We start from the raw sequence: 16,214 nt of genomic DNA, 5'->3' as shown, positions 1-16,214 counted from the left end.
ACCCAAGTCTTCATGAAGGGGAATACAGAGAGTTCACAGCAAGGTGTAAACCACAGGTTACACTCGGGACCAGGAAGGAAAGATGCCAGAAAACGTCTAAGAGTTCAGAATTTTATTTTATTGTTTTGACAAATAAACTGAGTGCAGGAGAGAAACACCTCATGATCTGAAGTACGCTACACAACCTGTCAAACATGGTGGAGGCAGTGTTATGGCATAAGCATGCACGGTTGTTAGTGGAACTGGGTCACTAGTGTTTGTTGATGATGCGACTGCAGATAGAAGTCGCATGCTGAATTCTGAAATGTTGCAGAACTGATCAGGCAGCACTTCAGCGTGTAAACCGATAAAGCAAGAGTTTCTCAAAACAAAGAAATGGGATATTCTTCAGTCAAATCAGCAACCAGATCTCAGCCCAATAAATCAAAGGAAAAAAATAATGCAGAAAGAGCCACAAACCCACCTGGTCTAACAGAACATCTGAAGAGAGAAAACACAGCATTTGGTCATATCCATGATTTATAGACTAAATCCAATTAATTTGAAATCTCTGAAAACAGGGGACTATAAACATAAAGATATCTGTCATTTCTTAAAAAGCAATATTTGATCTAAAGCTGAAAGTCTACACTTCAGTCACATCTTTGTTGTTTTATTTAAAATTTACTGTGGTGGTTGTGCTGAGGCAAAATGACAGAATAAGTGTCATTGTCCAAAAACATGTATGGCCTACATGACTGTATGTTCGCTATGTGGTCTGTGTGATTGAAGGCAGCCATCAGTGATCTATTAAAGATGAGAACAAACAAGTGCCGTCTTATCCTCAGTGACTGCAGAGCAGCTGACACATGCACGGACATTAACTAGATGTGCTTCCTCTGTAAATAATCTATTTGTGTTTAAGTTCAATTGCAGTAGCTGAGAGTACTAACCTAATGCATTTTTCTGCAGAACCAATATGTCGGTTCTTTTACTACTCATTATGCTTTACATTCTGTTATATATGTTTAGAAGCCAAGTTAAATTTGTCCTCCTTCTCGCATGTCAGGTTTTCACGGGGATCTTCGCAGGAGAGATGCTTTTCAAGCTTGTAGCTATGGATCCGTACTACTACTTTCAGGAGGCCTGGAACTGTTTCGATGGATTCATTGTGACTCTGAGCTTAGTGGAGCTTGCTCTGGCTGACGTTGAGGGCCTCTCAGTCCTGCGGTCATTCCGATTGGTAAATATCTATCTTTGCCTAGAAAAGTAGAGTTGAGATTGTATCATTGCATCATGTTGTTGTGTGTTATCATGCACATTCTGCACATCGAACAATACTTCTCCACTGATGCAGTGTCAGTGTTTAATCTAGAGCTGTTTGCACATATTTAACTCTTCCAAAAAAACAAAAACAAAAAAACCTCCCAAAAACTGGCGTATGTGTCAAAAACTCACAGCATCGCAAATTCTCTGTAGAAGTCGGAACCACTGATGTGGATATTTTAGGAGTTACTGCAAGATAAACCAGGCTGGCAGATCTCAAACAGGTTCTCAAACCTGTCAGAAAGTGGGTTGTTTTTCGATAAGCACGAAGACAAAACCGGCTCTGCACTGGTACTGCATCTGAGGCAAACGAGGCAAAAGTAAAATCTGTGTTTATTTAAACATTGCTGTATATTTATGCTATTTGTACTCTGCTGAATCGAAGCAACAAGTTCGTAAAGATGGGATGTTATGACTAAAACATAATCCTCCTACTCTTTCCTCCCACTTCAGCTCAGAGTGTTTAAGCTGGCCAAGTCGTGGCCCACTCTCAACATGCTGATCAAGATCATTGGTAACTCAGTGGGAGCCTTGGGAAATCTGACTCTGGTGCTGGCCATCATAGTCTTTATCTTTGCTGTGGTGGGCATGCAGCTGTTTGGGAAGAATTACAAAGACTGTGTGTGTAAGATCTCTGCTGAATGTGAGCTGCCCCGCTGGCACATGAATGACTTCTTCCACTCCTTCCTCATCGTCTTTCGTGTCCTGTGTGGTGAGTGGATCGAGACCATGTGGGACTGCATGGAGGTGGCCGGCCAGGCCATGTGCCTAATCGTCTTCATGATGGTCATGGTCATCGGTAACCTGGTGGTGAGTGTCCCATGTTGTTAGCTGGAAACTGTTAATGGGAGTTCACACATGACTCAGGTGCACTGTTCTTGACACAGTTTGAGAGACGTCCAGAAGGTAGAGCAAAGCGAGTGGACGTTTCAAAACTTCAGGCAGAATTCAGTAAAGTGTTTGGTATGAAAACTGCACTTCTATTCTATTTTTTGTTACTTTAATGATGAAGGTTTAGAAGCTCTGTAGAGTTACAGGGGAGGAAGACAACAAGCCTAAACCTTTTACACATGACTTTCACTGCCAATAACTAGCTGTGTGACTGTTAAAACACACGTAAGTCTACTTAGACAGGGCTTTCCGCTCAGGATCCCAATACAAACTCACATCACTGTTGCATAATTCATAGCGTTTGGACCATAAATAAGGTCTATGACTGCGACATATGACATCAACTTTTCTTCCATTTTTGCTTTATTGGATTTATTTGTACCGCCCACTTGAATCACAGTTATCTCACTGACTAAAGTTAATCAATGGAAATAATGGAATTCAAGGTGCCCAATGAAAAAATGCCCCTTTTAGCTCTCTAATGTAATGCGGTCAGAAATTGAGAATTTAGCAACAACATCCGATTACTTGTTTCCTTTTTTCTTTTTCACACGTATATGAATTTAAAAAAAGTTCATTAGCATCACAAGTAAAACAGGAAGAAACAATGTGTATGGAATATTTGATATTCATAGCATATTACACTGTATGTAATGGGGGAACCCAATGTGGAAGACCCGCATGCTATCACTTGACCAGCAGGGGGCGACTCCTCCAGTTGTAAAATAAGAAATGAACGTATAGAAGTTTATTTATAAAAAGACCCCCCTTTTCACTTTATTCATAGATTCATTACCTAATAGAGCTCATAATGTCAGTGTGTAATTTAATCTTCAATACAGTAAATGTTAAATCAGAACATGGCATGATTTAGGGTGTGGCTTGTAAATCACAAGGTGCTACCTTACAAGTGTGCAGTTGGTTACTCGGATTCCCTCCTGCTTCCTTCAAAACTGCCACTTTTTATGTATTTGTTTTTCATTTACTCTTTAAAGGTTTTGAACCTGTTCCTTGCCTTGTTGCTGAGCTCATTCAGTGCTGACAACTTGGCGGCGACAGATGATGACGGTGAGCCGAACAACCTGCAGATTTCTGTCATGCGCATCAAGAAAGGCATCGCATGGATAAAAGCCAAGATGCGATTACTGATGGCCAGTCTGCTGAGGAAACCACCGATGGAAGATGAGCAGAAGCCTTTGGAAGACATGTACGACAAGAAACTGAACTGTATCGCTAATCACACTGGGGTGGACATTAACCGTGACCTGGACTATGCCAAAAATGGTAACGGCACTACCAGTGGTATTGGCAGCAGCGTGGGCAAGTACATGATCGACGAAGACCACATGTCCTTTATCCACAACCCGAATCTGACCGTTTGCGTACCAATAGCTGTGGGAGAGTCCGACTTTGAGAACCTCAACACAGAGGACTTCAGCAGCGAGTCAGACAATGAGAACAGCAAAGAGGTGAGTGTAAACAGCTAGGACAGGGTCACATGAAAAAGAAAGCACGTCCTCTTGCAATTCTGTGATCCAGGTTCATCAAGTACATACAACCTGATTACAAAACATGACATATTAAACTGTTCCATTGTTTAACATAGATTAAGCAAAATGCAGAAGCACTGTGTGAAAAACTAAGTGCACCCTTACTGCTTTCATAGAAATTAAGAGGATAAGCAGCAGCTGGGTGCAGCAGGAGTTTGCTGGTCTGGAGCATTCAGGTGTTTGTTCAAGGGGGAAAGACATCATCGTTACATCATTACAGATCTCAGAGTAGCAACTGTTGCTGCCCATCAGTCTGGGAAGAATATTTGCCATTTTAAAGGCCTTGCATCCAACCCTACAGTAAGAAAGCATTCAAGTGAATTGCTAATCTTGCCAGGAGTGGATTTCCCAGCATATTTAACACACGGTCAGACTGTGGAATACTAAAACTGCATAAAGCCCAAGAGCCACATCTCAGACTCTACAGATCTAATGTATGTTAAATGTTAAAGTTTATGGGATTAAAATTGGGAAAAGACTAAACAAATATGGTGGTTTGGAAGGTTTGCCAGGAGAAAGCCTTTTCTCTCTACGTGAACATGGAAACACAGCTTAGGTTAGCAAAGTCAAATCTAAACAAACAAAATGACAATTGGACAGATAAGACCACATGACCCGGGCTCCTTGCAGTCACTGAATCAACCATAAACTCATATACTGAAGTATTCTGGAGTAAAATGTGCGGCTGTCTGTCTGACAGCTAAGGCTTGGGTGATATTGGGTCATGGAATAGGACGATGATCTCAAGCATAGCAGCACCTCTGCAACCAAAAGGCTGAAAAATCTGCAAAACAAGGCCCACTCAAGTCCAGACCTCAACTGCATTGCAGTGCTGAGGCAGGATCTTAAGAGAGCTGTGCATAAATGAACCCATGCAGACCTCAGTGAACTGATGTAAGATGATATGCCTCATATTACAACGACGTGAACGACTGATGAAGTCATTCAGAAAGCAATTACTTCAGCTTTAAAGTTATTATGACTATTGAATTGTGGGGTCTACTTAGTTTTTCACAGGACTGCTTAGTTTGTATCAAATAAATACTGACATGCTGTAATCTTTTATATGTATGCATCACAGGTTGTATTTAAATAATGATTAAACCTGGTTACGGCTAATTTTTCCCATCATGTCCTGATATATAAAACTGTGAAAATGAAAGAAGGTGTACTTTCTTTTTTAACATGACTGCATATCTTATTCAGGGAGATTTTACTGAAAGAAAGAACGGCATACAAAGAAATATGTCCATGATATTCAGGCCCTTTCACTGCTTCCTAATTACATTGTCAATTTGTAAAAACTGATGCTCCACGTGTTGTTTTTGTTGTGTATAATCCTCAGCTATCCAGCACTGTGCCAGTCTGGGTGTGGCTGGCCACTCTATGTTGCTCAGACACTAATACAACCCCATTACTCAATAGAGCCATCTAGACTGGCTTGAGCAGGCAGGCACTGCGGATGAATGGACGCTCTCTGACTTATGTGTTTTGATGAAATGCATTTAGAAGACTTTCAGAGCAGATTATCTGACATTTGATATTCCATTTCAGTGTTCAAACGGATGATAGGTGATGTTCAAGGTTGTTACGAAGTCCATTACAATATGAAGAAAAAAAACACAGAAAAAAAAGAAACAAAGATCAAAGATTTTCCATTTAAAGATAGAGCTGATGTAATTTAGAAATAACATTTCCTCAGGCTCTAAGAGGCATTATGAGTCCATCGCTTCTTGGTACCGAAATAAAACGTGAAAAGTTTCTGTATTTTGCATTTTTGTATGTTTGTTTCTATGCTTGTGAGATTGTTTTTCCACATGTGTCTGTTTCTTAATGTCAGTGTGAATTTTATTTCTGTAGCACATTTAAAAGCAATGAGGTTGATCAAAGTTCTTTGCAAAGCAAACGAGATCAAATCAATAGATCAATAAAGTAAATAAAACAAAAGAAAATATTTAAAAAACCCAAAACAAATAGAATAAACTATGATTAAAAACATAAATATAAAAAAAACAAGACACCACCACATTAACAAAATGTGTTTATGCGTCTGCTTTTCTTTAGCTGGATGACACCAGTTCTTCGGAGGGCAGCACCATCGACATCAAACCAGACGTGGAGGAGGTGGTTGTGGTGGAGACGGTTGAGGAATACATGGAACCAGAGTCCTGTTGGACAGATGGTGAGACCACTGCTTCCACACCACCCATTACCTCGACTCCCCAGGGGCTGGGTGGAAACTGTAGGGCACCAGGGTTGAAGGGGAGCTTTATTATAAAATATTATTTAACCATCTGTCTATAAATCTAAGGTTTTAATAAACTAAAGTGCATTTATAGGTACATTTTATATTGAACAAGAAAACAAAATGCTGGTTATTTTTGTTATTTACAGTTCATCCAGAAAGTAATCACTGTGCTTCATCGAGGTGAATTAAATTCATTTTTACCTCAAAATTCTTTGCAAATGTATTAAAAAAATGAAAAACACAAATATAATGTGTTTGCACCCTATGTTAGATAAATCTAAATGTGAAGGCTCAACTTGGGCAAAGTTCCTTGGGTGGGCAAAATGAAAACAAAGACGTGCATTGTGGGAATTGCAGTTTGAAAATGTAAAAGCTCTTTTAAGATTTTACCAGGAAAACATGTTGAAACCTCAGACTTGAATCTCAGGGCTGGTTCATTCCATCTTGTTTTGGCTCAGTACATCTGCTGTTGTTTCTTCTCCTGTGCGTCCTCAGCGTGCGTGGCCAAGTATAAATGCTGTGATGTTGACATCACTATGGGATGGGGGAAGAGCTGGTGGTTCCTGAGAAAAACCTGCTACCTGATTGTGGAACACAACTGGTTTGAGACGCTCATCATCTTCATGATTCTCCTCAGCAGTGGCGCTCTGGTAAGGAGGCCTACGTTAGCATTTGCTCACACTTAAGCTAACTGTACAGTTGAATAAAAAGAGAAAATGTTAAATTCAAGATTCCACATACTTGAACCGATGAGTGAAGTATATATTTTAGCGACTGGGGGAAATTGGAGCAAAAATAAAAAATGAATAGAAATCAAAACCAGAGTGTTTGTGACATTAAGGAGGTAACACAAGCCTATCAGTGGTGTGGTTAAATGGGATGGGAGAGGACACAGGGGATTTGGTGAGTTTGTTAAATGTGCCAAATACAAAGCACGGGTCGGATGCAGACATATAATTCTTGTGGACTTATTTACAATTTTCTTTCTTCCTGTAAATCACAGTTAGGATTCAGCCGTCGGCTGGGCTGTGGTGCCATATACAGTTTCATTAGAAGCATCGTTAATCATCTCGTGTAATATTTCTGTCACCGTCTTCTCTCTGTAACTAATGCGTTTCCTGTTTCTCCGTAGGCCTTCGAGGATGTGTACATTGAGCAGAGGAAGACCATTCGGATCATTTTGGAGTATGCTGACCGGGTGTTCACCTACATTTTTATCCTGGAGATGTTGCTGAAGTGGGTCGCCTATGGTTTTGTCAAGTATTTCACCAATGCCTGGTGCTGGCTGGACTTCTTCATTGTGGATGTAAGTCTGGCTCTTGTTCCCTCCTGTGTGAGCTGCAGACTAGAGTAGTCACTTGCTCGGCAGCCACACCCTGGTTCAACAGCGATAGGGTGCAACAGAAACTCATGCAGGCTCTTGATCAGCAGTATCAGTATCAGATAACATATACACCAACCAGCCAAAACATTAAAACCGACAGGCTGCAACAACCATGTGATCTGCAACGCTGTTTAGGTGAGGGGAATATGTCAAAGTGCCGTCCCCCTGAATGATCAGTGTTACTCACCTCACCTAGCTTGCTTTTTAATGTCCAGACTGGTCAGCGTATGGCTTGTACCCTTTTGTTGTTGACCGGGTGTGGTTAGGTTTGTAGGGTCAGGGTATTAACTGAATATCTGCTTCATGGATTGCAGCATGTGAGCGGGCATCTCTTTTAACAGTAATTCCATTATACAAGGACAGTGTTTTACAAGGCTGCACTGGAGTCTGTCCATATTGAAGGCACACATGCCCGAGCCACCTTTTACCACTCCATCAAGCAGCTATTCACATATTTTACTTGGTTTATCACTGAAATGCTTGAATATGTGGAATAATTTTCTGCTTCTCAAACAAAAAACTGCTCACGCTTAGCGCCGCAAACCTGCCCGCATGTTTTTTTTCACATGCAATAAAGTGAAGTCACACACAGATATTTGGGTGTATTGATGACAATTCAAATTAGAATCAAATCAGAGCACACCTAACGACTACAATAGGTGTGTAGTCACCTATTGTAATGATTACAATCATATTCAAGTCATGCTCAGAGCAATGGGAAGTGTCAAAGATGTGTTTTTGTTAAGCTGTCTCTGCCTGTGTTTCTGACCTTTATCCTCTCTCTCTGTGTACTGCTGTGCTCCTCGTGTCACTCAAGACTGAAAGTCCAGAACAGGAATGATTCTCCGGTCTATTCTGTGGAAGCTACACATATAAATAAGATTTAAAGGGGACCTATTTATCCTAATGTCCTACTCATTCGTTTTTAATATTAGACTCTTATGGAGCAGCTGTGCATGAGTCACAGAATAATCTTTTTTTCTTTTTATACAGGGCCTAACACAGCCCTTCAGTTTATCTTCCATCTGAAACTAGCAGTTTGGTGCTGCTTTCCTCTTAAAGCCATTTTCCTCTCGATTGGCTGCCCCTCACAAACAGAAGGTATAAACAGTAGGCGTGCGGGGGCTGCTGTACTCACAGCCAGAGCTGTGTGCCTATGCTTACAGTCACATTGGGCCAAGACTAGAAAAGGTCTGAAAATGAGTGTTTAGAGCAGTCACAGGGATTACTTCCACATAATCTCATTTTCTGAAACTTTGGCCATGTTCAATATGAGCTTTCATCATTATGAAATAGGGAAAACATAACAGGTCTGCTCTAATTTCAATGCTTTCAATTTTATATAAGATAATATTAGATGCTTCTGAGTTTCCAAATTCAGTCTAATGGGGGATAAATAAGGGTAAACATCTGGATGTAAGATGCCTGAATGATTTGAATTTTACATGTTGATTCAGGAATTAGTCAGCACCAGGTAGCAGAGCAGGATAGAAAAAGAATTTCCTGACTTCTGACTTTCTGCTTGAACTAACCACCTCTCCACAGTGTCCAACACCTCAGCCCCCGTGAATGGACTCGTATCAGAGGTTGCCATTATAAGCTTGTGTTATTCAGACCCCCTACAGCAAATACACACATATTATATGTATCACATCCTCTAGGAAATCCACATTAAGCCTAAACAAAGCATTTCATGTTTGTACAGTTTAAAACAGCATTCAGAAAAACAACAGAAGCTATTTATTATTGATATGTTTAATGTTGACACATAAAGCTCACACAGATCTTGTATTGATAGTATTGATTATAATCATACCACGCCGTACTGATTGTGGTTCTCGCCACTTTAGACTCCCTACCTGTAAGTGTGTTGTCTCATCACACACTCTGGGCAATGTGAGGTGCTATGTTTCCCAAGTTGTGACCATGTTTCAGAGAAGTGATGTCCCTCCTCCCTTCTTTCCCCCCATCCTCCTTTTATTCCCTCTTGAAAGTGTAACCTCAGGAATGTGGTGATATTGTGCTGAGATGTAATGATGGTGGGTGACAGGCAGCCGATGGTAAGTTTGGTCTTCACTAGCGCTCCCCCTCCAAAGAAATAAACAAAAGAAAAAAGAAAAAAGAACCAAAGAACTTGTGCTTGATGAGTCTGGGCTGTGTCATGGCCTCCATGTGCCTCTGCCGTCCTGTGTTGTTGGGTGAAACCATCGCCATGGACTCAGAAAGCAGGGGTGGTGGTGGGGAGGGCACCATCATTAGACCAGCCTGTGACTTTTAAGAGTGTGGATGTGCTTGGCTCTTTCTATGAGTGTGTCCCTCTTCATTTCCCTCTTATGTATCTTTCTGTTTTTCATTTGATTTGTGTTTTACTGATTTTCATTCAAAATGTGTTTTGTATTTTTATTATGTGTTTATTATTATATTACGGCCACATTAAGTCAGTCTGCAGCATCGTCATCATTCATTTACTCAACTCGTTTTTCGGAAATCACAGAAGCAGATGTTTAATATTTGAGTACACATTAATATACCTTTTTGTCTTAAATAATCTGTTTATCATACGACAGTAAAATTAGGCTAGATAACTGACACTGGGGTGTGTGAGCATCAGGGTGACAGGGGTCATACTTCATTCATCTTTCTTTTTCACTCAGATTATTATCATTGTTTTGTTGTGTTTTTCCCTTTGTTTTCAGTTGGTTTTATTTCTGTTTGGTTTGTGCTGTCGTCATCATGGGATCACAGCCCCAGATGTCATTGGCCTTGCCTTGCAGAGCTCTCTGAGAAGGACGTTGAGACACTGAGGCCGCTACCACACAGCTGGCCCAGCAGGTGGGCCAGAGGCCAGGCACCCCAAATGGGGGCTCTCCAAGGGGTCAGGCTGAAGGTGACAATTACCCCAAACACTGTAGTGCAGACTAAGGCAAAATCTTTATTTTACTGTCTCCCCCTGAGTATAGATGCTAATTCATTCAAGAGGCAAGGTTAACGATTTTTTAAAAAGTAAGTACCACAAAGTAAGCGCTTGGAGAAATGTCAATTTCTCTGTCTATTTATTTTGGTTTATTCATTTTATATATAGTAAGAAGAAAATCTGAATACAAGCCGATACTTTTCCTGGTGTTTTTTTCCTGTAGCTTTTATAGACTTTTAAGTCTCATGTCGTCTGTGTTGATGATGGCATCAGTCAAAATGAAGATTTTGCCTGTTATAAACCTCCCTCCGTGATTTTGGTAAGCTTTGGATGTTGTGTACTTCTTGCGGTGAGTTTGACCGGTTGGTGTCGGTGGCTGGTTGGAGGTGCTTTCACATGTGTTTACTGTTGATATTTTTCCTTATTTGTAAGGAACTGGTGCGCCCCCTGTTTTAGACCCTTCAGCATCACGGAAATTGCATTTATGGAAAGAAAAGACTTCCTGAGGGTACAATTCCTGCAAAAAAAGGCCAGATTCTTATACAGCTGGATACGTTGGTTCCATCTTGAAAAATGTGCATCCATCCAAGCGATCCTTTTATCTTTGCGATGCTTTCCTGTGCTGAAGACAGGCTATAATGGCGGCTAGGGCCTTTAAGGCAACTTCATCAAGGCGCTGTCAATACTGCACTTCTGAGCACTCAAAGAACGTGAGTGCAGCTTATTGACCACACTTTCCATAGTCCATTTCCTCCTTGCTTAGCAAAACAATGCTGTTTATGTGCTTAGCTTAGAATGGCTATACCACTCAGTGCTTTAAATGATTCTGTTACCAGAGTAAAATTGTATAGACATGATCTAAATTTCACAGTGATTTATTGCTACGATAAGAGTTCTGTACATTTACCACTGCTGAGCATGTGCGCACAGTTTTGTGAAGTAGTTAGTTAACTTGAGGATTAATTGCTCTTCAGCTGTGGCGATCTCTTCCTGACTGCTGCTGGGCACAATAAGGGCCCTCACCAGTTCCTTTGAGGTTGTGTGCCGTTATTGTTAACCATTGTTAACTGTGTGTAACTCGACTGTACTCTGTGTATTTTTGTCCTTTCAGTGCCATCCAGTGCTAATAACTATATCTGATGTGCCCTTAACCTCCATCCCTGTTTCTTGTGTGTGTTTCGTGTGACTGTGGCTCTCCTTTATGACTCTAAATGCTGTGTAGCAAATATGATTTGATGTCTGAGAAAGAAAATGGTAAAATGACACACTTGTACATGTTCACTTGTATTCTTTCTCTTAGGTTCCGTTAGTTTGTCTGTCTTAAATTATATGGGATTTTATGCCTCAGCCCAAGAGCGACATGGAGAGACAGTGTTAGAGGGGCAAGGGTAAGGCTCTCAAGTCTGTTGGGTTTTTAACAGGATAACCTCTCTCCTTCCCTCCCTCCCCAAATCCTCTTCCTCTGCTCTTCCAGTCCCTTCGCTTGTATCTTTACTAGATCATGTAGCACTCTTTTCTGTCTAATTGACCCTCTATTTGAGTCTTATGTCTCTACCTCCTCTCTCTCTCTCTCAACCACAAATTTCTTTGCAGGTACAAAGGACTTTTCACATCTCGTCAACTGCCCAAAAATAACAAACAATCCCTCTGGCCTACTGCTTCTAAAAATACTACGCACATAAAACCTATACTAAACACTGATCTTCTCTCTCAGTGTATATACATGTATAAATGCAATATTATACATGCATATACATGCATAGATTTATGTGTGTATGTCAAGCAACTCTCCGCCTATACCAGGGCCGTCTCTCTTCCCTAGTGAATATTCTCACTTCTAACAGTTTGGAACCTCTTTTGCTTCTCTGTTTTTGTGTAGGTGTCTATAGTCAGCCTTGTAGCTAATGCGCTGGGCTACTCCGATCTAGGGCCCATTAAATCACTCAGGACACTAAGGGCCTTGAGACCCCTCAGAGCCTTGTCACGTTTTGAAGGGATGAGGGTAAGATCCAAAGCTAAGCAGCTGATCCTTCCGCATGCCCATTCAACAGTTTAAAGCATGCTAGAACTGATCTAAAAGCAAACTAAGAAGACAAAAAAACAAAAACAAAAACAAAACAAATTAAAAAAAACCTCCAAAATATTGGGAGATTGTTTTTTTTAAAAGAACAGGAAATGAAATCCAAAAAGTCACCCTTCCATGCGCAATCCTGTACCATGCCTTTGTTAGAGCGAAATAAGAAGTCATGATGCAGCTGGGAGATTGAGTAAAGTAACACTAAAGTTGTATTACTAGTAGAATAACGTGTATTTCAATTGAATTTCTTTAACAACAGCAACCAAAAAAAGAAAAAGAAAAAAAGCATAAATTGATTTGTTTCATCATTAAAATTGCCCAAAGAGCAACTGAAATCTTATTCACAAAGCTGCCTCATCACACGAGTGACAAATTGCAATTTCCGATGACTTCATTTTACTTTGTTTCTTCTTGATTGGCCAAAGTGAATGCCAAATTGGTCAAAGCTAACCAGACTTACATGCCATCTCATAGAGCATTCAAATCAACAATTAGCTGTTCATTTGGCCTGATTCTCAACCACTGCTTTCAATTGAGAACCCCTCTCCCCTCCACATGCCCCGCTCCCTCTTGCTCCCATAACCTCCCCTCTTCCTCAGCTCACACCATCCCTCAATGCATCTGGCATCGAGAACAACCAGCAGGAACCGAGGAGCTGCGGGACACCAAAATCTCTGCCTAACCAGTCACACCAAAAACTCAGTGTGCAGGACGACTGCCAAACAACCGCTCAGAGGAGCGTGTCTTATTTGTAAGAACAAACTGAGTCGGTTTGCAGAGCAGAAATTATTTGCTGCTACAGTACCTCTGGTTGCTTGGGCTGTCTCTTCCTATGATACAAAGATCTGATTGGTCATCTTTGTGACTGGCGGTAGTAGTAGGTTGCACCTGGTTGTTGTCACCCGTAGTCCCTTCTGTCGCTTTCTCTTTCTTACTCTCTCTGTCTCCTGATCTCATTCGTCTTTACCTCTCTTTATACTGGGACTGGTTGCCTTGTCTTCTAGTTTGAGCTTCTCCTCTTCACCTCAGACTCTCCCCACCTTTTCCTCAGCCCCACATATGCGGCACTGTGCAGCACCCACCTTTCCTCCCCCCTTCTCCCCTTCCTTCGCACCCTTACCCCTTCACTACTCACTCCACCTCGACCCGGTTCAGCTGGGCCAGACTGCTGGAGGGTCACCACACTCTCTCTTGCTTGTCCAGGATCTTTCTGCATCAGGGACTGAGACAGAAACCACACACTCACAGTGCTGTGGCTTTGGGAGGAAAGTATTTGTTAAGCTTCTGCCAGTGTCAGCACTTTGAGTTCTACTGTTAAAGTAAACGATCTGCTAACAGTTCATTCTGGTGGCAGCTTCTTAATGCAAATGCTTCTCAAAACTGTGCATATTAATGTATGTATAACGAGTCTTAATGCCTTCCTTTGGGAATGCAGGCAGAAGCTTTGCAAATATGTTAGGCTGCCATTTCACACAAGGCATTACTGCTGTCATGTCATGGCACCGCATTCTGTAGCGCATACAGCAGGCCCTAGCTTTCTGTTGCCTTCCACTCCCACAGGAAGTGAAACTGGGAGGCAACAACAGGCCCAGTTAAACTCTGACTTTGAGTTCTGGGTGGACGGTACCCCGTTGGTTCGCTAGCACTACAGCGTTCGAGCAACACTCTCAACCCTAGACAGACAATGTGTCGTCCTTCTTAAGCATGTCCCAAAAATGACAGACCAGCAGATAAAAGACAAAAGGCCTAGGTGGTTATTTTAAGGGCAGATTGACCATAAGTGGATTCAATCTTCAAATTTGACTCGTAGTGAAATTTCATTCATACTACATATCCAGCGACTAAAATATGATGCCGTTGCACAAGAGCAGACATCAGCGCTTTTAGGCCCTGGATAGGCTTTATGGATGTTGTCATAAACGTTTCACTGAAATTTCTTTGGTTTAATTGTGCAGTTTGAGTTTGAGCTGCACAAAGATAAGTTGTCATTTTTGGGTTTGGCACATTTGCCTAAATATAGTGAACGGCTGCCAAAACCAATGCCCCTATGAATTAACTCATTCACTGGGAGTATGTGGTAAGAGAGGTGAGGGTGGCCCAGTAATGTGAAAGGAAACAAACTTGAGGAATTTAATCCTGCTGTATCAGTTTTTTACGATAATGTCTATGTTCATCAATCGAGTTACCATTTTGTTTGAACTGGAAATGAAAAAAAATTGAGGTCAAAACAATAAATAAATGAATAGAGAATCAAATGAATAGAGAGATGACACCAAATACAGGAGATTATGGGGAGTTATAACAATTACATCTTTTAAAAAAACAGTCACTGGCTGAGTCCTGATGCAACTGAGCCGATCCGAGTGAGCAGTGAAGCTACAGTGAAATGCATTGCACTACCTAACACGCAATGGCTCTGACCTTGTACTTGGCTCTCTTTTTTTTTCGTAATTCTGCCCTGCAATTTCAGTTCCAGCTTTTTGACAAATGCATTTCACAGGAATGCAGCTTCAGTACATGCCCTTTTTTCTTTACAAATCCACTAAAGTTGAAGTTGTAGTAACCTGGCAGATTTAGCTTTTCTAGCTTTTCTAGCCTTAAATGTTATGGGGTCTTTGTATGTAACCTCTGAACCCCATTGACATTAATTTCCTGCATACACTATGGTCAAGCTATGGTCGTTCACCTCTGCTACATTAGGCTGTAGATGCTTTCCACATATCATAATGGTTTCAGCCTTGATCTCTTTAGCTGCTATCTCTCTATCCACACACTTCTCTGTTTATTTATGTATTGATTTGAGCAGTTCTTGAGATTGCACAATGCCATGTAACACGCATGTATTTTGCATTTTTGAAAGCCATTTTCCCTCTTTTGAGAATGCTTTCCACACAGCATGGCCTAATTTTTTTTTTTTTTCAAAACATTGAATTTTTGGGAGCGGTTAAATTGTTTCTTAGCTCAATCAAAAAGAGTCATTCTCTCAGCACGTGCATTGGCGCCACTGTGAAGGGAAATCTGGTATTTTGTGAATTGCATGCCTTTTAGTCCTTTAATGTTACTTGAAAAACTCTTGTTGTTTTTTATCAGTTTGCATTTAACAATAAAAAACAATATTTGAATAGTGTACCCTTTGCATCCCCGCTGATTCAGCTCAAGTCAGCGGGTGAAGGTCGTGCACACGCTGAGAGAATCCTGCTCTAGAGCTCCTCCCTATCTGTTTGCAATGAGGAGGGAATATGGCTCCACAAAACGAGTCTGCCAAAGACATGCATGCTCAGCTGTCTGCCTGAGAGCTGCTGGTCGGCCTGCCTAACACTGGTAGTGAGCGGTTCACTATGTGCTGAGCTTAGTACTGGCAATGACAAATACATTGGATATTGGATTTGATTGCTAGATTTTGGGGTGGTGGTGGGAAAAATGTATTACTGCTATAATGTTATATTATTTAATGGGCTAGTTGTGGGAACAAAAGTAAGCTGTATTAGAAATATTGACTGTCTACGGTTGGGGTGGTAATAGGGGACACTTCATAATGCTATGGCATTAAAACACTTTAAATTTTTTTACTGACAACCAAAGCTCTTTGATGTAAACTTACACACATCAAGTAGTCAAAAATATTGCAGATTGTATTGATGCATGCTCATCCAGGTAAGCAAATCCCAAAAAGTTGATTCTGTTAATCTGGACGTAGCGTTTTCAGTTGGAGAAATGTTTTGTCACTCATCCAAGTGACTTCTTCAGCCTTAGCTAACTGCAGGTTTCCCCAACCTTATAAAGAGTACATTTGCACAACGACTGAAACTAGAACCACTGGCGAAGAATGGCCTGTGAGGTCAGTT

At 41.1% G+C, this 16,214-nt stretch overlaps 1 protein-coding gene across 9 annotated transcripts in view; it reads left to right on the top strand.

Moving 5' to 3' along the window:
- The window catches only part of scn8aa (sodium channel, voltage gated, type VIII, alpha subunit a), a 48,562-nt gene that overhangs the window by 23,317 nt on the left and 9,031 nt on the right, over positions 1-16,214 (top strand). For 6 of the 9 annotated variants that reach the window (XM_082518415.1, XM_082518411.1, XM_082518416.1 and 3 more), the window contains exons 15-21: positions 1,049-1,222; positions 1,759-2,115; positions 3,192-3,665; positions 5,811-5,928; positions 6,490-6,644; positions 7,127-7,300; positions 12,172-12,294. In XM_082518415.1, the coding sequence (XP_082374541.1) occupies positions 1,049-1,222; positions 1,759-2,115; positions 3,192-3,665; positions 5,811-5,928; positions 6,490-6,644; positions 7,127-7,300; positions 12,172-12,294 (1,575 nt within the window). The remainder of the gene's footprint in view (positions 1-1,048; positions 1,223-1,758; positions 2,116-3,191; positions 3,666-5,810; positions 5,929-6,489; positions 6,645-7,126; positions 7,301-12,171; positions 12,295-16,214) is intronic. The other 3 variants (XM_082518418.1, XM_082518419.1, XM_082518417.1) reach the window with 1 other exon arrangement.

This window comes from Aulonocara stuartgranti, assembly GCF_965226115.1.
Source record: "Aulonocara stuartgranti genome assembly, chromosome: 20".
Classification (NCBI taxonomy): Eukaryota; Metazoa; Chordata; class Actinopteri; order Cichliformes; family Cichlidae; genus Aulonocara; species Aulonocara stuartgranti.
The sequence above is the reverse complement of the archived record's forward strand: the minus strand, read 5'-3'. Positions and strand labels throughout refer to the sequence as shown.